The 25,028-nt window shown below is 34.8% G+C and overlaps 5 protein-coding genes, 2 long non-coding RNA genes and 1 other non-coding gene across 13 annotated transcripts; 3 read left to right on the top strand and 5 right to left on the bottom strand.

Moving 5' to 3' along the window:
• Positions 1-2,121: 2,121 nt before the first annotated feature.
• On the bottom strand, positions 2,122-3,466 carry LOC17883289 (transcription factor MYB74). The gene is made up of 3 exons (XM_006288074.2): positions 3,231-3,466; positions 2,988-3,117; positions 2,122-2,872 (listed from the first exon to the last, which is right to left on the bottom strand). The coding sequence occupies exons 1-3, from the start codon at positions 3,364-3,366 to the stop codon at positions 2,122-2,124; spliced, it is 1,017 nt and encodes a 338-aa protein (XP_006288136.1). The 5' UTR covers positions 3,367-3,466.
• A 3,938-nt stretch (positions 3,467-7,404) lies between these two features.
• Positions 7,405-10,311, bottom strand: LOC17882528 (putative PAP-specific phosphatase, mitochondrial). Its single transcript, XM_023781295.1, has 9 exons — positions 10,080-10,311; positions 9,886-9,982; positions 9,689-9,791; positions 9,319-9,530; positions 8,922-8,981; positions 8,314-8,654; positions 8,120-8,198; positions 7,964-8,014; positions 7,405-7,712 (listed from the first exon to the last, which is right to left on the bottom strand). Exons 1-9 carry the CDS (start codon positions 10,178-10,180, stop codon positions 7,563-7,565), a joined length of 1,194 nt encoding a protein of 397 aa, XP_023637063.1. The 5' UTR covers positions 10,181-10,311; the 3' UTR covers positions 7,405-7,562.
• A 2,303-nt stretch (positions 10,312-12,614) lies between these two features.
• Positions 12,615-13,146, top strand: LOC17881694. Its single transcript, XM_006286355.2, has one exon. The coding sequence runs from the start codon at positions 12,712-12,714 to the stop codon at positions 12,985-12,987; it is 276 nt and encodes a 91-aa protein (XP_006286417.1). The 5' UTR covers positions 12,615-12,711; the 3' UTR covers positions 12,988-13,146.
• A 672-nt stretch (positions 13,147-13,818) lies between these two features.
• On the top strand, positions 13,819-15,878 carry LOC17881513 (vesicle-associated protein 4-3). The gene is made up of 7 exons (XM_006288323.2): positions 13,819-14,237; positions 14,618-14,688; positions 14,772-14,853; positions 14,975-15,093; positions 15,175-15,252; positions 15,375-15,497; positions 15,622-15,878. Exons 1-7 carry the CDS (start codon positions 13,907-13,909, stop codon positions 15,676-15,678), a joined length of 861 nt encoding a protein of 286 aa, XP_006288385.1. The 5' UTR covers positions 13,819-13,906; the 3' UTR covers positions 15,679-15,878.
• A 662-nt stretch (positions 15,879-16,540) lies between these two features.
• On the top strand, positions 16,541-16,606 carry LOC111830257. Its single transcript, XR_002833641.1, has one exon. It is a non-coding gene; the product is annotated as a small nucleolar RNA U49 (small nucleolar RNA).
• A 177-nt stretch (positions 16,607-16,783) lies between these two features.
• On the bottom strand, positions 16,784-20,597 carry LOC17883942 (protein ACCELERATED CELL DEATH 6). Its single transcript, XM_023781293.1, is given in 17 exon segments — positions 16,784-17,410; positions 17,491-17,535; positions 17,537-17,589; positions 17,592-17,867; positions 17,870-18,010; positions 18,168-18,198; positions 18,200-18,602; positions 18,604-18,835; positions 18,943-19,017; positions 19,203-19,309; positions 19,536-19,602; positions 19,692-19,780; positions 19,881-19,956; positions 20,069-20,124; positions 20,216-20,253; positions 20,350-20,431; positions 20,571-20,597. Coding segments are annotated over 8 exon segments (1,683 nt in total). The 5' UTR covers positions 18,765-18,835; positions 18,943-19,017; positions 19,203-19,309; positions 19,536-19,602; positions 19,692-19,780; positions 19,881-19,956; positions 20,069-20,124; positions 20,216-20,253; positions 20,350-20,431; positions 20,571-20,597; the 3' UTR covers positions 16,784-16,837.
• LOC111830108 lies at positions 20,593-21,175 on the bottom strand. The gene is made up of 4 exons (XR_002833436.1): positions 21,007-21,175; positions 20,840-20,908; positions 20,707-20,735; positions 20,593-20,619 (listed from the first exon to the last, which is right to left on the bottom strand). It is a non-coding gene; the product is annotated as an uncharacterized LOC111830108 (long non-coding RNA).
• On the bottom strand, positions 21,174-23,576 carry LOC111830107. 6 transcript variants are annotated; one of them, XR_002833434.1, is made up of 13 exons: positions 23,457-23,575; positions 23,315-23,370; positions 23,149-23,242; positions 23,002-23,070; positions 22,753-22,808; positions 22,531-22,612; positions 22,390-22,434; positions 22,210-22,294; positions 22,014-22,117; positions 21,751-21,908; positions 21,626-21,667; positions 21,413-21,537; positions 21,174-21,244 (listed from the first exon to the last, which is right to left on the bottom strand). It is a non-coding gene; the product is annotated as an uncharacterized LOC111830107 (long non-coding RNA). The 6 variants fall into 6 exon arrangements; XR_002833435.1 differs by having other exon boundaries at positions 21,626-21,653; XR_002833432.1 differs by having other exon boundaries at positions 21,626-21,908; positions 22,526-22,612; positions 23,457-23,576.
• Positions 23,577-25,028: the final 1,452 nt, after the last annotated feature.

Here is a 25,028-nt window from a genome sequence, read left to right as displayed (position 1 = left end):
GAAGTCTTTTGTCCAATATATATGGTTAATTTATTAAATCTTTAAAAGTTTGATATGTTAAAGTTTTGAAGATTATTACTTCGGAATTCCAGACATTAGCTTATTAGATAAAATATGAGTCTGCTTAAGACATTGTCCGGTCTAGTCAGAAAATATACATAAATCCAAAAAAAAGTCTAATACTATTGTTTGTTAAATCGTTTTCATAAAATGATACTACTTAGATATATAGTATAATGGAGTATCAAAATAAATGAAATGGTAAAATACAGCCGTATATAAACGACGAATTTTTTTTTTTCTGTTTGAATTAAGCTTGGCAAAGTGAATGGTATAAGAAACTCCACCATTGCAAATCTTGGTCATACAAAAACACTACACAAGTGTACATCAAGGACAAAACGTGTTTTTTTTTTCTCTTGTTGGTCGTATGGGACTAAATTCGAAAACCCAAATTTTGAGATCATGTAAAACAAGATTTGCCTTTTTAGTCCAAATGATTCATATGCCACCGCCCAAAGAAAGAAAAAAGTTGTCTATACTTTGTGCGTTTGATTGGCAAAAGGGATATTCGACCCCAAAAAAAAGAAAAAGCAAAAATATTAACACAATTACGAAAACATTTTATCAAATCATGTAATGATCTCAACAGAGGCAACAAACCTAAACAACTTACATTGACACTAAAAGGTTTATGTTAGGCTAAAAAGATGTTTAGTAACAAGATATACACTACTATAAACGATAACGTTCTACAGTTTTCATTTTTTTCTCAAAATAGATGCGTGACCAGTGAAATGTTTTTTTAGTGTCAAACATTGTAAACTAGGAGAAATATTGTATTGAGTTATCTTCCATATGAGATCACCACATGCATGCGTAGACTGTGTATAGCTAGTGACGATGACAAAAAAAAAAAAGTATAGCTAGTGATATCATTAATCAGGAAAACTAAAAGTTTCGTAAACCAACTCTACCATATAAAATTTGTACAAATTTTATGTCATGGAAGGATTTTATTATTTCGCAATTGTATGCGAAAATGGTAAAGTTTAGGACACTTTTAGCTAATTATTACCTCAAACTGGAAAAAAACAAAAGTGGACTTTAGTTTACATGTATATGTAACAAAAGGCACAAAAACAAGAACAAGGGAAGCGAGAGAGTCAAACACAAAACAGCTCATCCTAAAAATGCCGACGTTAAAACAAACTTAAAGCAAGATCGATCCACCGGGTTCGTGTTTACACGTTCTTTGTCCCACGCGTCCCCACTCTCAGATGGCTCTCCGTACACCACGTGTAAAAACATAAAGGTGCTTAAAAAAACAACAAAAACAAACCGTGAATTCAATTAATAAAACTTTCTGATTACTAACTCTTTTTCGCAAATCATTGCTTACTTGTGCAGCATTGTATGACACGTGCGCCTTGGTCATTTGCATACTTTCCCGTGGCCGTGATCGACCCAATATGGTTTTACTTTTACTTACACACACGTCGTACGCTAAGTGTGTACTTCTCATGTTCACCCGCCGGCCAGTCTTGCCGGTTTAGGTCAGGTTTTTCTTGTTTGTGGTTTATGATCAAACTTAATTATAAGTTCTTAATTTGTGCATCTTTCTTTGTTTTGTTCTCTATATATACTCTCTATTACATTTTTGACTTTGAATATATATTTTTGATTGACTTTAAGGTCCCATCATCCATTTCAAAGTTTTTAGTATTATTACTATGTGAATTATCCTTCAAAGAAATACAAGAGATCATAAGTCAATGATTTTCACTATCTTCCTTTCTATTTCAGTAACATTTAATTGTACATCTTCCGAATCATATTTAAATATGATCGTTGATAATTGATACGATGACCATGCATTCATGTAAGATGATAAGCCGACCACCACAAATATTAAACAAAAGAGAGTAGATAGATTGATACTAATAATAGAAACTCTCATCATTAGAAAACAATAATGTTATGCGCTTTTTTAATATATTGTTTACTGGTGGGATGTTGCTTTCCCTTTGACGAATTTACTTCACTCATAAATATATTTTGTTTAAACAATAATATCTTGGATATGTAACAAAATCTAAATAACCAAATACAATTTTTTTTTTACATAACTCTATCCCAATGGTTTCTTGTTTCTTGGAATTGTAGAAAACCATTAACATCAAACGAGTAATCAGGAATTTCAGAAGTACTCGTAATGTTATTGTTACTGTAATAACTCTCTTTTTCATCCTCTGTGCTGCAAGTGCTACTATTGATGTAAGTTGTGGAGCTTGAATTTAGTGGAGTCGGGCTCGAAGAAGGTGTGGTCAAGACCGAAGCAAAGTCGGAGTAAAAAGGTTCTAACACGGAGTTAGATTTTGAATAATCATCGTCGTAGTTTGATGGCAAGGAGGGCGTTGAATCTTGAACCGTTGTCTTCATTGGTGTGATGAGGTCTTGGAACTCTGTAAATTGATCCATGATAGGGAACCAATATTGTAATTCTTGATTACTACTCATGTTGTAACCGGTTTGGTATTGGTTTACTTCGGTTTGGTTCTCGTGTGTATTGTTTTGGTTTGAAAAGAGAGAGGTTGCGAGTTTGAGTATCTCGGGGTCAACCAATGACTGATGACTATGACCATCTCCCATCATCATGAGCCTCGTCGACATGTTCATATGTTGATGATGATGCGAAGAGTTGAAGAGAGATGAGTTGAGAATGGAGGAGATATCAAGAAGATCAAGACGTGGACTATGTGTTACTGGATCGATTCCCATCTTCAGTAGCCTTTTCCTGATGTGAGTGTTCCAATAGTTTTTTATCTCGTTGTCTGTTCTTCCGGGCAAACGAGCCGCAATCGCAGACCATCTACACCAAAACCAAACGAAGTCAGAATCTTGATTTATATATATATTTGATGCAATATAGTTTTAACATATAGTTCTCTATATACAGTTGCATAACCAATATAGATAAAACTCACTTGTTTCCCATGATGCTGTGAAGTTGAATAATGGTTTCTTCTTCTTCGAAAGAGAATCTTCCACGCTTAATATCTGGTCGGAGATAGTTGGTCCAACGGAGCCGACAACTCTTACCACATCTTTCTAACCCTATAATCAAGATTCAAGAACAAGAAAAGCAAAACATTAGAAAACAAGTACTACCACTGAAGAGTAAATAAAATATGAGTAAAATGTAATAATGAAGATGTATATACACTAACCAGCATTTTTGGGAAGAGTTCTCCAATTGCCATAACCATGTATATTGATATAATCAGTGAGCTTTTTATCTTCCTCAGGAGTCCATGGTCCTTTCTTGAGCCCATTCTTCTTCTCGCAACATGGTGATCTTCCCATTCTTATTGATTATTTGTTTACTCGAGATGAAGTCAAAACGTTTTACAAGGAAATAATAATGATTTGAGTAAAATGAAGAAACAGAGAAAGAGAGAGAGAGAGAGAGAGACGTAGGGTCCTTGAAGAGGAGTATGAAGTATATATAGGAAAGAGATAAGACTCTTATCAATATGAGGAAACATGTTGAAGTCAAATTGATTCGGTGCCGTCCTCTGTTCATCGATTGGGCTACGTGTCCTTTATACTTCCAAAATATAGTTTTAAATCTTTTTTTTGTCAAAAAGAGTTTTTGGATGTATACATGCTATATTATATAGTATTAAGGAAAAAACATTAAACATCTTTTTATAATGCTTATTTCCTACAACTTACTTTGAATTGTACTTTGTATGTATTTTATGTTTCATATACTACCAATTATAATTGAGTTGTAGATTGTGCATGTGAATCTATTGTGACACTGAGTACAAAACTTGTAATTTGGGTGAGAAATAATGTGCTTAAGGTAACTACTTAGACAGTATATAAATCATTTATACGTTCTTTGTTGATTTTAAATAATAAATGTCGTCAATCCAACTAATACCCTAAATTCGAGTGATATGTTTCGGATTAACTAGTTTTCAGTTGATTAGGTCTTTCGTAATTTATTAGACTCTTATTATACTTTAGATATCTCTATGGAAATAGAAACTTTGATAAGTTGTGTTTTAATATTGTTAATAAAGACGGTAGACAAATGTACATACTATACGAAACACGTGATTTTGGGGGAGATTTGTAGTGGAAAATGCTGTATAAGTAGTTAATGTGTGTGATGATACTTTTAAACTAATCAATTGATATTTAATTAACAAAGCAATCACATAATCTTAAAAAAAAAGGGACATGGACGTCGTCGAGAGGAGTGTCGCTCTCCGGAGCTTTGGGGCTGTTTTCATATTCACATAATCAAATTAGCTGTCACCTAAGTTATGATGCCACGTACCTTCACTCTCAATTTCAACCCATCTCCTTTCTTTTCCTTTGGACTTTTTTTTTTCCCTAGAAAAAAACATATAAACCAATGGATAGGATTTCTAAAATTATTAGGGCGATTATCAATATTGTAGATACTTATTAAGGGAAAATTATTGTGGAAAGATGGAACTTTTTATTTTAAAAATATATCTTTTCAAAATTGTAATATAGCTATATGTTAGATCAAGTATTTATAATGTTGATATACGGAAAAACTAAAGAAATACTAGAAAACTATTACAATCAAATTTTTATAGTATTTTCTTTCTTTTTGACGATTAAGTACGTAGCCTATTTGTATTCACCAAAATTCTAACTCAACGAAATAGTTCCCTAACAACAAAAAACTCATCCCCCCTCCCCCCACCCCCACCCCCTCCCCCTCCAAATTATTATTAAAAACCGTTTAATAGAATTCAAAATTATTTCCACACCAAAATATACAAGACTATGAAAAAAATGAATCTTTTTATCGAAGGATCAGAAAAAATTGGGTCCAGATCTACTGCCGGGATTATTTGGAAGATCCAAAAAGAATGGTATTTGATATCTTTTGATAAATTTACTAAGATATCTTTTGATAAAGAGAAATTAGGATCTTTCTATGGGAAAGTGCATTTAATAATTAAGTCATGCTCACGCACAAACAAACTTATATCAATAATTTTGGATTCGTCTGGTATTTATGAAATTATAAAAAATAAAAAATAAAAAATTATGTCCACCTTAAAACATATTAATTGCAAAAAAAATATTTTAAAAATAGAATTACAATTTTGTTTTATTTTAGAGAAGCCACATTAGGCAGCAGTGGGCACGAAAGGTTTGTAACAATTTATTTCCCAACGGGTTCATATGAGCTAATCTAATGTTTAAAAATAAAATAAATAAAAAGATTAGCCAGCAATAAATTTGTGACTTTGAGAGATATAAAAGGTAGTAAATACATAAACAGCATATTTTTAGCTGTTCCTCTCTGTCTCTCTCTATCCCATCAAACTTTCTCCAGCAAAAAAAAAACCGAAGACCAATCTTTTGGACTTATTAGTTTTTTTCTACGTGAGATTTTGAATACATTTTTGTAAATTTGTGATGCATGCTTCCAAAATCCAAAAAAAATAAATTCATGCTGTTATATATCGCCTTCTTCTTATTCATTGGGTTGCTAGTAGTTAGTCATTTTTTAGATTATTAAGAAATTGATTGCTATATTTTGCATGGCATAAAATCAGAGATTAATTGATTATCAGTTTATAACCCTTATCCGAACCACGAGTTGTACGGCTCGTCTTTACTTTCGAGTTTTGACTAATAATTAAGCACTTTTCTCCTAATGGTTCTCATTATTATGAGTAGCTAAAACTCTAGAACCAACTAATTATCGTTTATGATGAATTACTAAAGGAATTAATGTTTTTGGAGTCTATATTATTGGCGGATATGCCCTTCTGCTCTTGATTTCAGGCAAAGAAAACTTCATTCGGATATTCCAACAAACAAAAGCATCCAAGTAATAAAAATACATAGGGGTTTGTTATAAAAAAAAAATATAGTTAATTTATAGACAAAATCTTCAATAATCAGGAAGGAGGGTATATATAATTAGTATGATTAAAATGTATCAAGCATATATTGAATGAAATAATGATCGAAATCACTGTCATATTTATGTTATTATACTAAAACCTAAATTTTAAGTACATTATGTTTAATGTCTCGTTCCTTGCAACTCACGAAGCTGTCGGGTTTAACGACAAATGAGAGCTTCACAAAGTGCGAAATTGTGTTGAAAGAACAAGTATTATTATTTTATAAGAAACAAATAATAAGATTAGATTACTTTACCATATGAAAACGAATACAAAAGGAATAAATAACTGATTTGGATTAGAAGATAGCTAGTGATGCTATATTAGGGTAGTAACCTGTCAAACATCTAGAGGCTTTGCTTGCGCATGAATTTGCCACAAAGAGTAGCCTACGTGTTACTTCTACATATATGATATATATAGTTGACCATATCTTATTTGTTGATATTGTCTTGAGGCTTTATATATTATGAATTAAATATATACGAACATGTGTGTGTCGATCACAAACCCACTGTGGATAAATATATCACTTAAGAGCTCTGAAGGATTTAAACATAATAACATGTGCAATCACAAAATTTTGCGAAAAAGATCAATGGTTTCACTTATTTTGATCGAAATTTATAAAACCCTACGTGGTTCATGTTACATAACAATTGATATATTCTCAACGATTAGTAGTACTTAATACTTTACGAAGTTATAACTCGTAATACTCGCTGTAATGAAGCCACATGCATGGACAAAAGAGTTAGGCAGTAACAGCATGTATACATATAGGCTATAGCCACATATTAAGTATATAAATGCGATACGTACCTAATTTATCTTAATATAAGATATGATTGATTTAGTATATATTATGCTAAAATAAAATCATGTCACGTACGTAGAGACTAATTATGTATCGTCGCATTCCAGAGATTATGGTTACGTCAGAAAAGAGCCCTTTGAATCCTAAATAGTTGAAAGATGAAAGACAAAGACCCAAGAGAGTCCATACATACGTTTACTCATTTAATTTATGTATATTGACATTTATCAATATGTACATGTATAAAACTATATAATATGCGACACGGTATCCAGAACAGTTGTGGAGTTGATGTGCCAGATAAATTACATCCACATTATTTAGTAAAGTATCTATATAATATAGATTTGGATTATTAAACTTAGTGGTTTCTATTCTTGGAGAGGTTCGTTTCAAACATATGATGCTAATGAATAATGATTTTAAAATAACGATTTAGAATTTAGTGGAAAGATATATATAAAAAGACATTCATTCGAGAAACTACTAAAAAAGTTGAATTTTTTTTTTATTTCCTCACGTTAGTATCCAATATGCATGTATGATGTATATACAATTTCAAAATTATTTAAATTTAAATTAGGGTCCATCAACGGCCCAAACAAATATCTATGGATAAAAATTTTAACTTGTATGTATAAATATATTGAAAAATTTAAAAACCTGTCTCTCTCTACTCAGAGTATAAATAATCTGCTGTGTAAGAATAAGAATAATCTTAGGACCATATGTAAATAATTTCACAGGTGTATAAAAGTTGTAGCTGTGAATCAAAGAGCTGGTGAAGCAGAAGAGAGCATCTCAAGAAGGTGATTATGTAAATTCCCGTTGCTTGCTATAACACCACCTGCCGGGAAAATCAGCCTTCTTTCAGATTGATCTTCCTCCAAATTGATTTCATCTCCTTCCCAATCTGTTACCTGATGACATACGACAGTCAAAATATCTCAATAAACTTAAACCACGAAACAGACTCAACTATTCGATCTCAAACAGTTTGTTCTTTTCTAGGCTTTGCTAGATTCCTAAGTACATAAAGAAACACGGAGTAGAGGGCCAGACCGAGCAAACTGTGTTGTTATTAGTCGATTTTTTAAGACTCTTATCGACGAAATGATCTCTGATATATATGGTAATGGCTTTGAGACAGTGTATAAGAAATTTAACCAACCTTTCCTCCGGCTTCATGAACACATATCACCCCAACAGCATGATCCCAAGCCTACACGTTTTAAAGAAAATCTCTTGAGAAAGAGATATACTCGTACACAATAAAATTAAAAAAGAAAGTTACTGTGTATATATATCCAAATCAAACAATCAGTACCTTTATCGTTCGCTCAGTTTTGTCTCGGAGAAGGAAAACTGCTGTTCTGCCAGAAGCCACCATCATATACTTGCACAAACTGTACACACAAAATAGGGAAAATGAACTGAGTGGGAAATGTTCATTTCTTTTTTTTTGTTGGATGGAGAACTTTAATGTGTCGTTAGTATAGAGATAAGTTAGTATATAGATACCTTCCATGACATGTCGGCACCAGAATGATATCATTATGCTCTAAGTCATCTGAAACTGTTTTTGCAGCGAAGAAATCAGAGAGAGGAAGTGTTTCCCAGGTTTGGCTTTCTTGTATACAAAACCTTGCTTTGCTCACTAAAACGGAGGCATCAACAAAACACCTTGTCCAGTCACCGCTTACTTTGCCAGAGATATTTTGTAACCCCTTGGTCCACGTTCCACAGCCAATATGCGAGACCATTACGGTTCCAGTGGATTGATTCGATAAATCTCCTGGCCAGTTTGGACAGCCCATTACTCCCAGCACAATTTCATTATCTACGACAAGGGCCAATCCTACCTGAGATTTATCCATATAAATTTATAGCGAAGAAGAGAACATCAGAAACATAACAAAACAACATGAAACCTCATATCTAACTCATACATATGCATGTGGAAAATTTTATCTTGCTCAGAACATATTTGTAGGGCTTTTGTAAATAAAAAAATAAGTAGAGCTAAGCAAGGAGATTTTAAATTATCAATCCCACAAAATAGGTTCTATAATTCTCATACGAAACTTTTTAAGTCAAGGAAATGAAAATCGAAGGGTTATGAGACATACCACATATAAACCCTCACCTCCTTTAAGAAAACCCCTTGTGCCATCAATTGGATCCAAAACCTGCAGAAAATCAATGGAAGTGAGTTGCAGGCAGCATGGGCCGTATAACGAAAGTATCATATCATCTAGGCACAAAAGATATGTGCATCATTCTATATTTTAGTGCTTGGGGGAACACAAAAATCGAGTATTACTCATATCTCAGTTCAAGTCTGACATTCCATGATTTACAAATATCAACAATGACAATCAACTGTGGATGGTAAATATCTTATATCTTAACATTAACAGGGCACAACGTTGACAACATATAGCTAATGACTAGAAGACTACATCTAAGACAGTAACAAATGGAACTTAGAGACACATTCATATATCATGATAAAATGAAACATACCCAATAAGTAGCTGGTTTGTTGCAAAAGGCGTAAGCATCTTTTCCACCTCTGTCAATTGCTTCTAGTACATCAGCATCAGACAACTCATTGTCTGCAATGCTTGCTTTTGATTTGACTTCACTTACCACAGCGCTTACAAGGTTATTAGCACGCACGAAATGGGAGTCCTCTTCAGCCACCAAAGGTATTGAAGGAAACAGTTTCGATAGCTCTACAATCAGAAATAAGCAAAGATAAGATTCAAATTTGAAATCAGATTTTCATGGAAACAGTCTTCTTTTGCACAAACTCACTAAAACCATTGATTATACAATCAAGAAAAGCCTAAACTAGTGGGACTCATTGACAAAGCCTGCTCATGTATCTTACCTAAGCTGATTAAAGCTTGCACTCCAAAATCAGCAATTGTAACTGGAGTTTGATCATTCTTCTCAACAATCTTCTCTTTAGATGAAAAAAGCGATTTTTTTACCTGAACAATTATTAAAAAAAAAAAAAAACGCAAGCTTTAGACACCAATCTGAAATTGAAGAACAACGGAAGTGGGAATTGGGAAATTAGCTTACATCAACACAGAGACGACAAGCTCTATCAACAGCATCAATGGCGACCTCAAGCTCTTTATGATACTTAGCTTGATGCTTCGGAAACGGAAGATTAGCTCTGGAGAGAGAGACATCAAAAACGATTGGGGAGATTAGAAATGAGTTACATAGATGGAGAAGTAAACGATTTGAGGTAGAAAGAAGAGAAGAGAGACCTTACGATGAAGTATCGTCTGCGGAGAGGAGAAGAGGAAGGATTGGATACCGGAGTAAATTTAACGGCGGAGAATCGAACTCCGGCGTCGAGGATGTGCATTGCGGCTGATATCTACGGCGGAAGGTAAACCGGTGAAATCGAACCGGTTTTGTTAGATAAATGAAGGGAACGTTCCAGCTCCGTTATCAACGACTAGTGAACAGGAATAAAATAAGACAAATAATATTAACGGGCTTTTATTTTGGGTTTTGTATGGCTTTTAGATTGTAACCAACCGCCATCACTCGTGTGGAGACTGGAGACTATAAATATTCGGATCCGGAACCGGATCCTATATCTGTTCAAAAACTCGAATATCTGCATAAACGTATCTGAATACGGCGTATTTTAAATTTTCGTATTTTAGAAAATGTGGATGTTTAAATATTACTATAATCTGAATCTAGAAATTCGACTCATTCTTAAAAAAACACAAAAAGGTTTAACAAAGATAAATAATTCTTTTTTTTATATTAAAAAATTGTTAAAAACGTAGAATTTGACTTTCATACTTAAAAAAAATATATATATTAAAAAATTATCAATTTTATAACGTAATAATATTATATTATCCGACCGGCTATCCAGATTCGACCCATTAAAAAAATTAATTTTAAGAGTAAAAACAATGACTATTTTTTGTTTAAATTAGAATTTGGCCCAAAATTTTTTTTTTTTTTGAAATCCAAATTTATTTCTCTTATTTTAGAAAAGAAAAAAACTTAGAAAATTCTCAATTTTACAATTACAATAATAATATATCTATTTTATTTTTGGACGGATATCCGAGATCCGGATAGTTTATCATATGAAAATAAATGGAGAAAGAATTTGTATGTGGCTAAGGCTAATTTGGCTAGGGTTCTTTTCTCAGCTTTGACTATGTCGGGTCATGTCTTTGTCATATTTCGAATTTCTGAAACCACTTGTTCTGAGGCAAAAATGGAATCCTGTGGTCGTCTTCCTGTGGGTTCAATTCAACTAAAAGAAACAAAATTATGTGGCTTAGATGGAAACGTCTATCGTAGCCATAAAACGGAAAGGCTGGGACTGGGAGTTATGGACCTACACATATTCCCCTCATCAAGAGTGTTGCGAAGTCGGTACGTGTGTTACTCGGAGACTTTGCAGATCTTGGGAATTCTTGACCAAGAAAATAACTATTGGAATGGTAATATAATGCATGAATTACTACCTTTGTGGCTAGCATGGAGACTTTTGCAAAGATTACTTATCAAACTCTTAAGTCTCTAACCCGTAAAATATGGTAACGTTTTGGAATGAAATCACAATCCAGAGATACGATGTCAAAAGTATATGCATGCGCTCAGTGGTCGATGCATAAACCATTTTTTACATATAGCACAACTTTAAAAAATTGGATTTTTTTTCCAGAAACCATTTTTACATATGGCACAATCTTGAGAAACTGATATTATTTTGTTGTTTTTAACAAATATATTACAATAATTAGCTAAAAATTACAGAATTGAGGAAATGACTATGGGGCACTTTGCTCCACGCCTCATATGCCAAGATCCGCCCCTGCATGCGCTAGCTAGCTACTCCAATATGTGACAGTTATAATTAACTTGCATACTTCACCTAGCTATTGTGACATGATGACCATCACGACCAAACACAAGCCGACACCAGTAAATGGTCTGGATTGTAACAATTGTACATATAGACTCTCTGTTTGACAACACAATATACCAAAATGAAGAACTAATTGGTGCATGCATGGCTTAATTTTTACAACAATGGATCAAACATTTTTGCCGAGGTTCAAGTAGTGTCTGTATGAAGGGAAAATTACTTAGTGGCAGACAAGCTTGCCCCCTTTTAGCACACACCACCCAAAATCATTTCTTCTATAGGTTGTTTTTTTAATATCTTCAACCTTATACGTATTCATGTACAATACAATATAATAACAAAGAAAACGACCGTGTTTTATAACATTATCTATGTATACTAAACTATCTTGCTAGCTAATTGATTTCGAATGTAAGTATATAAACTTAGCATAAACTTGGTCAAAATTTGAGTAGACAACCTTATCAAAGAGAATTTAACAATAAACAAACGTGAAGCAAAACAGAAAACGTTATCTTGAAACAATTAATACAACAACTAATTTCATCGTCAAAGTTAAAAACATCGTATCGTATATGATTTAAATTTCATAATTATCCATCAGAAAACGACGCAGATATTTCAATTTCTTTATCCCAAAAACAAATGAAAACGATTAAAAAGTGAAACGAAAGTAATAAAAAAAATATCCATCTTCGATCATATCCACAGTATCTCTCACACCATGACACCAACAACAAGTCGCGAACCTTCGTTTAACAGCCACGTGGCGGTCATTTATCCAACAGTAATCCCAAGATTCGTCGAGCCTCCGGTTTAAAACCGACTCAGCCGGTGGTTTCTCCCAAATCATATGGCTCACTCACTCACACACTTCTCCCCTCTTTATAAAACAAAACGTCTCTCACTTCTTCTAAAGAAGAAAAAGAAATAAACTCTCTTCGGAATCTGAAAAGCCATAATTAGATCAGAAGAAGAATCTTAAGGATCGGATGAACAGAGCGATTAGTCAGTTTCCCGGTAAGTTGATGAAGGAGAAGACTGTTGCCGGCGGAGATACGACGACGGCGATAAGATCTTCCGTCAAAGATTCGGTCTCGTCGCCGCAGAGTTCTTCAGTCTCGTCGTCGTCGTCGTCTTCGGTGAGGAGACTTAACAAAGGCGATCTGGAATCGAGGCTATTTGGTTTAGCGGCGAGCGAGAAGCTGAGGCAGGCGGAGGAATCTTTGAGGACTGTCATGTTTCTGAGCTGTTGGGGATCTTGTTAGATTATAGATCTGAGCTTAATCCAAAACGTTTCTTCTGTGTTTTGTGCTTTTGAGTTTGAACTTTTTGTGAATATTTTTGTAATTTTCGTTTTCGTGCTTCTGTAAAAGTCTTTTATGTATATAATGAAAAGAAGCTATGAAGAAAATGGTTTGTTTTAATTTGGAGTTAGATGAACAAATTTTCATAAAACTTTAAGAATATATGCAAATACAGTTGAGTAATGTATCATTAAACTATAGATTATAAGAAAATGTTAATTATTTTTTTAATAAAAGCGATGATGCTAAATGTTGCGTATATTATTTTTGGATTTAATAAACTCCAACTTGGAATCTTTTTGTTTGATGATATAAAATTCTTTTATGTGCACATGCATTATTTGGTAAAGTCGTCAAATAAATCGAATATCAAAACTTGATATCAATACTCAGCAAATTATCAAATTCTACTTATACATGGTATAAATAAAATATGTTAAATCCTAGTCTTACAATAGGACATGGATAACATATTTTGTAAGATGTAAAATAGTAAATTAACAAAAAAAAAAAAAGGAAATGTGAAATGTGAAATGGTATAGTTTTTGCCTTTTTGGTTGGTATAGTTGTTAAATTGTGTTGTAAAAGATTCAGAACTTTATATAAAACTAACCGTTACTTTCAACAATCAAAAAGTAAGCTTAATCCAAAACGCGATTTCAATCTTAAACGTTTTTTGGCTACAAGCTAAAAAGTGGATCAAAACGCAATCGTGATAAACGCTATTTCAATCGCGTTTTTACTTCTCCTTCTTCTTCATTTTTATTTTTTTTCTCTTCTCCTTCTTCTTCTTCTTCTTCACTTCCGATGAGTTTCGTTTAATAAAGAAAAACACCAATCAAATCCGATTTAACCCTTCCCTCTCGCATCCGATTCAACGATGGCTTTAACTGAGGAAAAGTCAGATTCCGATGGTCGAAGATGGGGCAAATTCAAGCTCCCCTTTCGAAACTCCAACGCTCAAGCTACCTCCACTTCCATGGCTACTTCTTCTTCCTCTTCTTCTGCATCATCTTCTCATCTCAATCAAAATTACATTCATCAAACTCGCCATTTTCAATATCACGGACCTCCTGTCGTCGAAGGATTGGGTCAAAACCATCATCAATCCGCCGCCGCCACGATCCCTTCTATGTCATCTGTCGCTAGATCGCTTCTTCCTACTAAACGCCGATTGAAGCTTGATCCTTCTGCAAAACTTTACTTCCCTTGTGAGTTATATATTACTCTAATCTCATCTCCATGGAATCTATTGAATTAGCGGATTTATAATTCTCAGTAGAATTTGACTGATGTGTTTTTGAGAATTATTGAAATTGCGAATTTTTTTGGATCATAGTGTGATATTGACTTTACTGATTTTAGCAAATTTTTTTTTCTTGGAATCCATGAAATTGGATATATCTTGAAGATGATGATGTTGACCTTGTTATTGGCTTATTACTGGAAAAGTAATATTTACTAAAATTTTAACTGTATAAAGCCATTGAGGAAATTTAGGAGGAATGTTTTTGTTTGGAATAAAATGTGGAGTCTTGTCGATTTCAAGATTCACTCTTTTTACTGATGATCCATATTTCTTTGGTTGAAGATGAGCCTGGGAAGCAAGTCAGGAGTGCCATTAAGATTAAGAATACGAGCAAGTCTCATGTAGCTTTTAAGGTTTGTTCTGGATCAAGTTTTGACTAAGGTTGTTGTCATTGGTTTTTTTCTTTCGCTGCTGATTCTCTCTCGGTTTTTTTCAGTTTCAAACAACGGAACCAAAGAGTTGCTTTATGCGTCCGGCTGGTGCTATTCTTGCTCCTGGTGAAGAAATTATCGCAACTGGTATTTGCTTCTATCTAGTTTTTTCTCTTGTATATGTGTGTTGCTTTAATCTGCTTGATCAGTGGGTATTTCAAGCACTGGCCTCGCGGATTGTGCGGTGACTGGTTCTCTTTCTTGTTAGTTTTCAAGTTTGTTGAGCCACCTGAGAATAATGAAAGGCCGATGGAACTAAAGAGCGGGGTGAAGTTTAAAATTATGAGCCTGAAGATGAAAGTTCCAACTGACTATATGCCTGAGCTGGTATGTGGCAATGGTTATAACTACTCTTCAGAATCTAAAGGAGATGGTAAAGATAGAATGAGAATTTTGTGTGTTTTGCAGTTTGAGGAGCAAAAAGATCACGTCTCTGAGGAGCAAGTTATGCGTGTGGTATTCTTGGATCCCGAAAGCTCTAACCCCGTGAGTCTTTCTTCTTCTGTTATGGTCGCCATAATTGGGATAATTTTACTGCTTAAAACACTTCTTAATACATCACTGATCTTTAATCTGGTTACCTTCTTTCTCGCTCTCTCTATAAAAAGATGATGGAGAAGTTGAAGAGTCAATTAGCAGAAGCGGATGCTGTAGATGAAGCACGGAAGAAAGCATCAGAGGGTGTTGTTGGTCCAAAGCCAATTGGAGAAGGACTTGTGATAGATGAATGGGTGCGACACATTGCCATTACTTCCATGAGCCTAATCTTCTCTTGTTTTGTTTGTTTTTCAAAGGACAACAAAAGTGTGATTATATATAATTGTATAACGTCTTTTTCTCTTTTGTAATTACCAGAAGCAACGCCGAGAGAGATATCTTGCACAGCAACAAGGAGGAGTAGACTCGGCTTGAAACCAAAAGGTCATCAATACAAAATGGGTGTGTATGTATGTGTTTTGTTAGTTGTGTGGTTAATCACAATGTGTGTGTGAAGAAAAGAAAGGTGACTTTTGTTTATTAATACAGTTGAGGACAACGATTGCTCCAGCTTAAAAGAAACAAGTGATTTTGTTATATGTTTGCTTCGACCTCTATATTACCAAAGATTTGTCCTTTTTTTAACGATCTGATAACTCCTGGAGAAATACTTTCAGCAAGGTCTGATATAAACAGAGCCTTCTCATTCACTAAACTCTCTGCAACTTGTTCGATTCGAACTCCATTTCCTCTACATCTGTAACATTGTAACACAAATATACACACTTTTCTTTAAAACAGAGGAGAAAAACCCATAAAACATCCATGTAAGGTTTTCTCCGAGATTGTATGCACAACATGAAATGGAACAGCAGCAAAAAGATCAACTCCTGGAGAAGCATCATCCTTAGTATGATATTCACACGAGAAGGAACAAGACTAGTCTTTGTAGTTCGAGCTCTGTTCCGAAGTGTTAATGATGTTAAAGCCTCTTAATGGGCCGTATGGGTAACTCGATCAAAGGCTTGGGTTTTCAGAATTTAAGTTTTGCCGCCTCTTACACGCTAGGTTTTTGAGTTATGCTGCCTTGTGCGCACGCTAGGGCTTTAAGTTAAGCCGCCTCTCATATACCCTTCTATATAAATACAGATTCTCTTCTCTGTCTCTCATAAATCTTCTAACCACTTTTCTAGCTTAGGATGCCCTAACTTTTAAAAATTTATTTAGTTTTTTTATTCTCTGTTTCTTGCAAAACGTTTTACTTTTGGCTACGAAAGTTGAGGTCTTTTTTTTTGATACCCGATGAAGAAGAAAACCCAAAAGATAGGAAGTGCCGTATGACACTAAACACAACAGCGTGACTGAACTTGGATTTTTGCATCCTTGTTCTGTGTCTGCTGTGTGGTTGATTTGACAAGGGTCCGCTGAGGGTTTTTGTTTTTTTGTTTGTTTTGGTTTTAACTACAATAATGAAACTGTCCGATGCCACTTTGAGGGTAGCTTTATACTGTATTTGGCTATGATCCACATCGATGCTATATTGGACATAAAACAAATCATCGTGTTTCGCTTACTAAACTAGTTCCAGATTTGATCATTGATAATACATAAACACCTCGAGATAAGAACCACATGAAACATTTGACAGCTGTAGCAGGACGTGAGGGGCAAGAATACTGATCGCCCGATAGAAGAAGAACGCAGATATTAAGGAAATGATGGCTAAAAACCATTTAACATGCCCAATCGCAATAAACACGCCACAAAGGAATGCCAAGGGCATGCAGAGAAGATAAAATATCAGTAAGGGCAAGGCCATATTTAAGGATGAGGAAACGAGTGATGGATCACCCAACTGTGCCCAAATAAGAGTGCATATTGTTGCAAGTACGGAGGTGTGCATTGCCAAGATGTCAAACAGCAGAAAACAGAAGAGATTTGGGACAGTGGTCAAAGTTGCCCTGCCAATGTGTGGAACAGAGCTGTTAGGTATTGTAAAACTTGCAGCATACGTCATTGTAGCTACAAGTGCGGCTACCAGTAGAAGAGTGTTAACGTAATCTCTGCTCTTTTCATGGTCTAGTGGCTCCGATGGTTTTGTTAACGACTTTACAGATCCAGAACCCTTTGACATGTGAGCATGTAATAAGAATGCCAGTGTCAACCTCTGTAATCCAAAAATGGTCAAGCTATAAGATCACTAATACGGGATCAAATGTGTTGTGTGATATAGGGAATCGGACATACCTCGTGAAAGATGTAATTGGATTTTAGCACTGACTCCGCAACGCCCCCTAGATGTTAAGCCATTATCGTTCCGTAAATACAGTATCTTTACATCCAAAAGAGATTTCTTATTGATCGGTAGCGCCAATTTAAGGTGGCAAGGTGCAAAGGTGTATTTCCATCCACATCTTGCCTAACACCCATATGTTTGGTATCATTACTTAGCATCAACGATTTCACAAGATTATCTTCCCCGATCTTTGCTGCAATGTGGAGAACGCTCTGGCCAAGTTTGTTGAGCAGGAGTTTTGAATCTGGACAACGTTTTAGAATCTCATTAACAATTCTAATATGGCCGTTCTCTGCAGCCGTATGTATTGGAAAGGAACCATCTTCGCGCAGACATAAACACTCTTTGTTGATCGGTCTAACAGGTTGCATACTCCTTCATAAAACCCTATTGATGCTCCACAAGTCCTTCCTTCTTCATCTTGCTCATCCTCAAGACTTGGATATTCATTAAGAATAACATCAAAGACACCTATTCAAATTACAATTGAAACAACAATTAGCATACATAAGAAGCTTATTACCTCCCTTTCTGAACTTGTGATCTTGAGGCTGGAGTTTCCCCACCTCGAACATAAAATTTTGAACAAACTAAATACAGCAGCTAGTGGGTAAACTGATAAACACACTTATACTTTTGGCCTTCAAAGCAGCATGTATGTGCAAGATCGTTTCTCCCTTGCAACTTTAAATCTAAATTAGACTTCTTCCCTTCAAGGTCCTCGTTGCCGGTGGTTTTCAAAATTGCTTCCACAAGAGATGCATCTCTAGCTCTTACTGCCATATACAAGGAAGATACTCCCTCATTATTTTCAAGAAAAGAAGCACCCTGGTTCGCATTCACCAGACAGGCAGCCATATCCATATAGCGTCCTTCTATATATCTATATTTGTCCCTGAGAACATATGGATTCAGTCTCTCCCTATCTTCTTCAGAAAGTCTATCTGAAAAAAATGTTACTACTGCAACAAGAGCCTCAACAACAGCTGAATGACCGACATGAGCTGCCACATGAAGTGGAAGCTGATCCTTGGAGTTTGGCTCCAATACAAGGCATGGACACAATGTTCTTCACTAGTTCTAGATAACCCCATCAGGCAGCAAGATGAAGGATTGAATCTCCTCCGTTGCTCTTGAGACATGCCATTGGTGTTCCATGGCTTCTTAACTTCTCCACACATTCTTTGTTCCCATCACTCAGTCCGCTAAAAATTTCCGGATTCATCGTAACATTTTTACCAGGGAGGTCGAAAAGATCAGATAACTTGAGGTTGTTAAGGGACTCTAGAACACAAGCTTCAGAAATTATCACCAAATTACACAAGACAAAAAGACATCTTGAAAATATGAAGAGGGGAGCAGCTCATAAAGAGATGAGCTGAAAAGTAAGAGGACGTACGTACCTGAGGTTGAATGTAGAGATGATGAACCTCATCAAACTTCTTCAAAGCATTTTTCACGTGATCAAAGACCTGATCCTGCATCAAAACACACACAAGTTTCAGCTCCTACTACTGATTTGTTTTGGCTCGACCATTAATTTGCTTCTAAATTTAAAAATGTAAACGTATATACAAGAAAAAAAACACAAAAACCAATATCCACATACACAATCGAGGTCTTACATATACAATTAACAAGTCTCACGAAAAATCAACCTTACCTGTTTCTTTTACCGGGTCACCTTTGAAAGTGCCAAACACAGGTTTCTACCAATGTTTCATCAACATATTTCAACAAGTCTTCACCAAACTCTCAATTTGCAGGATCCTAGACTAACAAAAATCCCAATTAAAAATTATTACATAACATGAAAAGAACAAGATCTTACCTCGGAGTAAAGTGAAAGTTGCTATCGACATAATGATTTTCGACATATAATCATTATCACAATCCCAGACTCTTCTATATTGCCATCACTTTTTTTTAAGGAACCTTAGTTAATCAAATATCGCTTTTGCATAAAACTAAAGGTCCTCTTGTTTTCAGGATTTACCTTCTCCTTGTTCCAAGATGGCCTATTAACAGTTCTATAAGAACTGATTTGATCTCCTCTTGTAGACCTTAAAACAGTTAACCAATCTTGCTTTAAATTTTTTAAAGACAACCTCAATATACATACACACAGCCAAAAAGAAGAAAACAAGTGTACCTTAGTGTAAAAGTTCATGGCTCCTTCTTTGTTGATATCACGACTTACTCTATCTTCTTCATCCTCTAAGCAGCTCTATGTGTAATTTCCTGGTTTGTGAGAAACAAAACGACACAAGCTTCAGAAATTATCCCCAAATTACACAAGATAAAAAGAAATCTTGAAAATATGAAGAATATATATATGTACCTTTATTTCGTGGTGTGAAAGCCAATTTATAAACAAATGGACAAGATACTTGAAGAGGAGCCTATCTACAACAGAGCTATGCAAAACAAGGAACAAGAGGTGTGAAAGTCTCTACCAATTTGATAAGCTTAATCTGGCAACAGTGCTAAGCAAAACAAGGTTTCGTAGTAAATAACAAGTAAACCAACCTTTTGATTCCGATTCGTCAGACTCATTAACTCCTTTTGGATCAGCTGTCGAAAACCTGAAATCACAGAACAAGAAGAAATCATAATAAGAAAAAGAACAAATGAAAAGCTAACTCAAAAGAAAGAAGAGACAGTTAACATCCTTACAATATCAGACCCGAGATTAATCGGTGACCAAGCCAAGCCTGCAGCAAAATAAAGCCAATAAACCCTAACTAAGAATGAACAAAAACAAATCAAATCCTGTAAAGCAAAGTTTAGTAGTAAAAAGTAAACCTTACTGTAAAGTGTATGGCTTCTTCTTTGTTGACATGAGGACTGATTCGCTCTTCATCACCCTCTAAGACGCTCCATGTGTAGTTCCTGGTTTGTGAAGCACAAAGGGACACAAGCTTCAGAAATTATCCCCAAATTGCACAAGATAAAGGAGAAATCTTGTAACTATGAAGAAGACACCATAATGCTAAGCAAAACAAGGTTTCGTAGTAATAACTAAACAAACCTTTTAATTCCGATTCCTCAGACTCATCCTTCTGAATCAGCATGAAAACCTGAAAGCACAGAACAAGAAGAAATCAAAATAAGTAAAGGAACCAACGAAAAGCTAACTCAAAATAAAGAAGAGATAATGTCCTTACAAAATCAGACCCAAAAACAGTGACCAAGTCTGCAAAATAAACCAATAAACCTTAACTTGGTTCAGTTCTCACCCTTACTAAGAATGGACATAAAGAAGAAGAAGAAACAGATCAAAACTTTTGTAACAAGTACCTCGTCAACGATTTCCAAACTGATTAGCAGCTGAATCAAATACACATGCAAGGAAACACAAGAAAATCGCTGAAAAGAAAACAAAAAAAAAATAGTAACCAAAACAATGAAACTAAGTTTCAGACAAAAGTTAAACTAAAGAGAAAATTGCATCTTTAAGTAAGTACCTGATGATGTAATTATGTCGACAAAAGCTATTGAAACCCTTCTCTCTTAGTAAGAACATGATGATGTAGTTATGTCGACCAGGTGTGAAAGTGTCTACCATTAGTTAAGGCTTATTCGCAATAGAGCTAAGCAAAATAAGGTTTAGTAGTAACAGGTAAACAAATCTTCTACTTCGTCTATGCTTCCTCTCAATCTCTCGAATTCCGCTACTTCTCCAGCCAAGACAAGACCTAACAACTGTGTAAACTAAACTCAGATATTAGACTGTCGAAATTATATACAAAAATCCAGTCATATACAAACTCAGACCTTACCAAGTAGCAGTTAAGAAAAATCTCAACCATCAGAACAAATAATTGACAAGTTCATTTTTAAATTTTTTGTGTAGAAGGTGTCTACGCTAACCTGCTGTTCCGGAATAAACCTTTGCACTTGCGGCATCAGGCTTCCTGCATTGCCACCTTAAACAAGAGGCTCTGCATCTGAAGCCTACAGGATTTTCATGAAGACAAAAACTTTCTGCTTGCTTCCTGAAAAAGACACCAAAATGTGAAGCAAACACGCATTTACAGAACACAGAAATGCAAATTGGTAAAACATTAATTAAGTAACACAAACCTCCTTCACACTCAAAGCAGCAGCAGCTCTTGAAATCACCATCTAGCTTTGTCAAAATGGCTCATGTGATTCTTATCTCTACATTGAAATAAAAATATCTCCACTGTATTTTGAAAACGCATTACCTGCTGCTTCTGTAAGTAAAAAGCTAGTTTAGCGCACACCGTTGTCTTTCCAACTCCTTGGAGATTAGCCAACCATACTTATGTAGGAACTGAGTTAGCAAAGTGTAGTCAGATAGTTCTCCTCCAGCCATCAATTTCACTAGCTCATCGTCTACAATCTGCAACATAGCCATAATAAGCCACACTTGAGTCAAGATTAACGTTTCCAAGCCAACTACCCCAAAAAAGAAAAAAAAAAAAAAACAGAGAAGAAAAAATGAAACCTTGGCCTTTGCGTTTGATCTGCAAGCAGCCTCCTTGAGTCCACCAGTCTATTGAACAAACATCTCGGCTCTTCACTTGGCTCCTTGTGTATCTTCCATGGTAACTAAAGGTAAGAGACATGTGAAAACAGATAAAACATTATCGGGTCCATGCCATAAGAGAAGATAAAAGATGGAAGATTTGAGAGAAACAAACCTTGTTAGTTTTCAATGTAGCAACATGGTTGTAGGCGAGCGAATCATCTTTCTTGGCCAAGATAGGATCATATACTCTCGCCAACCTATAATCGATTTAAGACGACGATGAGATTTAACACACAAGAATCAGACAAATATACTTTAAAACAAAAAAAACGAATAGCTGTTAGATACCTACCAAAAGTTAGTAGTAGCCGAAATTTCATAGGTGACCAAGCCAAGCCTGCAGCAAAATAAAATCAATAAACCCTAACTAAGAATGAACAATAACAGATCAAATCCTGTAAATCAAAGTTTAGTAGTAACAAGCAAACCTTACTGTAAAGTGTATGGCTTCTTCTTTGTTGCTATTAGGATTGATTCGATCTTCTTCACCCTCTAAGACGCTCCATGTGTAGTTCCTGGTTTGTGAAGCACAAAAGGACACAAGCTTCAGAACTTATCCCCAAATTAGACAAGATAAAAGGAGATATCTTGAAACTATGAAGAAGACACCATACTGCTAAGCAAAACAAGGTTTAGTAGAATCAAGTAAACAAACCTTTTAATTCGGATTCCTCAGACTCGTTAACTCCTTCTGAATCAGCTGTTCAACACCTGAAATCACAGAACAAGAAGCTAACTCAAAAGAAAGAAGAGATAACGTCCTAACAAAATCAAACCCAAAATTAAACAGTCACCAAGCCTACAAAATAAACCAATAAACCTTAACTTGGTAGAGTTCTCACCCTTACTATGAATGAACATAAAGAAGAAGAAAAAAAAAGATCAAAACTTTTGTAAGAAGTACCTCGTCAACGATTTCCAAACTGATCAGCAGCTGAATCATATACACATGCAAGAAAACACAAGAAAACCGCTGAAAAGAAAAGAAAACAAAACAATGAAACTAAGATTTAAGACAACTAAAGAGAAATTTGAATCTTTAAGTAAGCACCTGATGATGTAATTATGTCGACAAAAGCCATTGAAACCCTTCTCTCTTAGTAAGTACATGATGATGTAGTTATGTCGACCAGGTGTGAAAGTGCCTACCAATTTGTTAAGCCTTATTCGCAAGAGAGCTAAGCAAAACAATGTTTAGTAGTAAGAGGAAAACAAACCTTCTACTTCTGATTCCTCATACTCATCAACTCCTACTGAATCAACTGTTGAAAACCTGAAATCACAGAACAAGAAGAAATCATAAGAAGCAAAAGAAACAAAGAAAAGCTAACTCAAAAGAAAGATGAAGAGACAGTTAACCTTGGCCTTTTGAGTTTGATCTGCAAGCAATCTCCTCAAATCCACCAATCTAATGAATAAAACTATCTCGGCTCTTCACTTTGGCTCATTGTGTAATGGTGTATCATCCATGGCCAACAAGAGTCCTCAATTTCACCCAACTCCAACACAACAGAACATCACAAAGAAGACAAAGATAATTTAAAACAAAAATAAAAAGATTCATCATGTACTTACTAAGAGACAAAAACCAAAAAAAAGAAGCAAAGTTGGAAGGCAAACCGTAGACACCTTAGTCTTCATACATACACGTCTCAATAGGTTTGCAATCTTCTCCCAAAAAAAAACCCTAACTGTTTCTGTAAGGACCAAAAAAAAGAAGGAAGAGAGAAATATGAGAATTGCAAAAAGGAAGAAGAACAAGGTTTGATGAAACAGAGAAAGTGAGATAGTTACCAAATTTGATTATTATCAGAAGTGGTTCGTCTTTTCAGGGACTCTCTTCGTCGTCTATGCTTCCTCTCTCAATCTCTCGAATTCCGCTACTTCTCTGGCCAAGACAAGACCTAACAACTGTGTTATGAAAGCTGATATTGAGAATTTGAGATGTGCAAAAGTGTGAGAGAGCATAATTTATAAGTTTAGCGGTTAAGCACCCAAAAAAAAAAAAAGGTAAACTTTGTTGTTTCCTTTTTCTGTTTTGCATTTTTTCCTTTTTTCAATTTTTTTTTTTGCAAAATTTCCTTTTTTTTGTTTTTGTTTGGCTTAAATTTCCTCTTTTCCTTTTTTAAAACACTTTTTTCGTTCACCAAATTTCCTCTTTTTGTAATTATGCTGCCAAAAAATATGGAAATTTATCCCAACGGTAAGAAATAACTACAACAACAAATCATATATTTTTCTTGTTTTATTTTCCTTTGAAAAAATTTCATTTTATTTATCCAAAATCTCCTTTGACAAAGATTTATCCAAAAAAATAGAAGAAGAAGAAGAAGGAGGAAAAAAGAGTAGAGTAGAGTAGAGTAGCCACTGTCTTTGTCTTACCAGTACCAGGAGGCCCCCATATCAGTTTCAAACTACTAGTCTTGTCATGGATTTATCTTGTCTCAAGGCAAGCCAAGATTGCATATCTTTGAGAAGAGTTCAAGTTCGCTGAACGCATAATTAACATCCAAGACATCATCTCCAAAATTCATAGAAGAAACAGGTTGCTCTGTATCCTGAAATTTATACAAGCTTTGAATACATATACTAGCTCAGCTCTCCACCAAAGAGAATCATAGAGGGACTCATCAAGTGTTTTTTACCAATTAACTTTCTCAAGAACAGATAGAACAAAATTGATACGACAAGAGTCAAACAAAATACATAATTTCTAAATACATCTTTACCAATTTCTAAATCATTCTACACATTTTTAAACATTTCTAAATGCATTCTAGCTCTTATAATCAATAATGTGAATATAATGTAAAAAAAATAAAAATCAAATAAACTATAAGCCAACTACTGAATTAAGATACTCATACATTCTCCATGAAGTAAACCCCGAGTGTGATGTACTCCATGATCAATTCAAACATTTTAAGATTT

Source organism: Capsella rubella, unplaced genomic scaffold, assembly GCF_000375325.1.
Source record: "Capsella rubella cultivar Monte Gargano unplaced genomic scaffold, Caprub1_0 scaffold_6, whole genome shotgun sequence".
NCBI lineage: Eukaryota > Viridiplantae > Streptophyta > Magnoliopsida > Brassicales > Brassicaceae > Capsella > Capsella rubella.
Note: the sequence above shows the minus strand (reverse complement) of the source record. Positions and strands in the feature narration are given on the sequence as shown.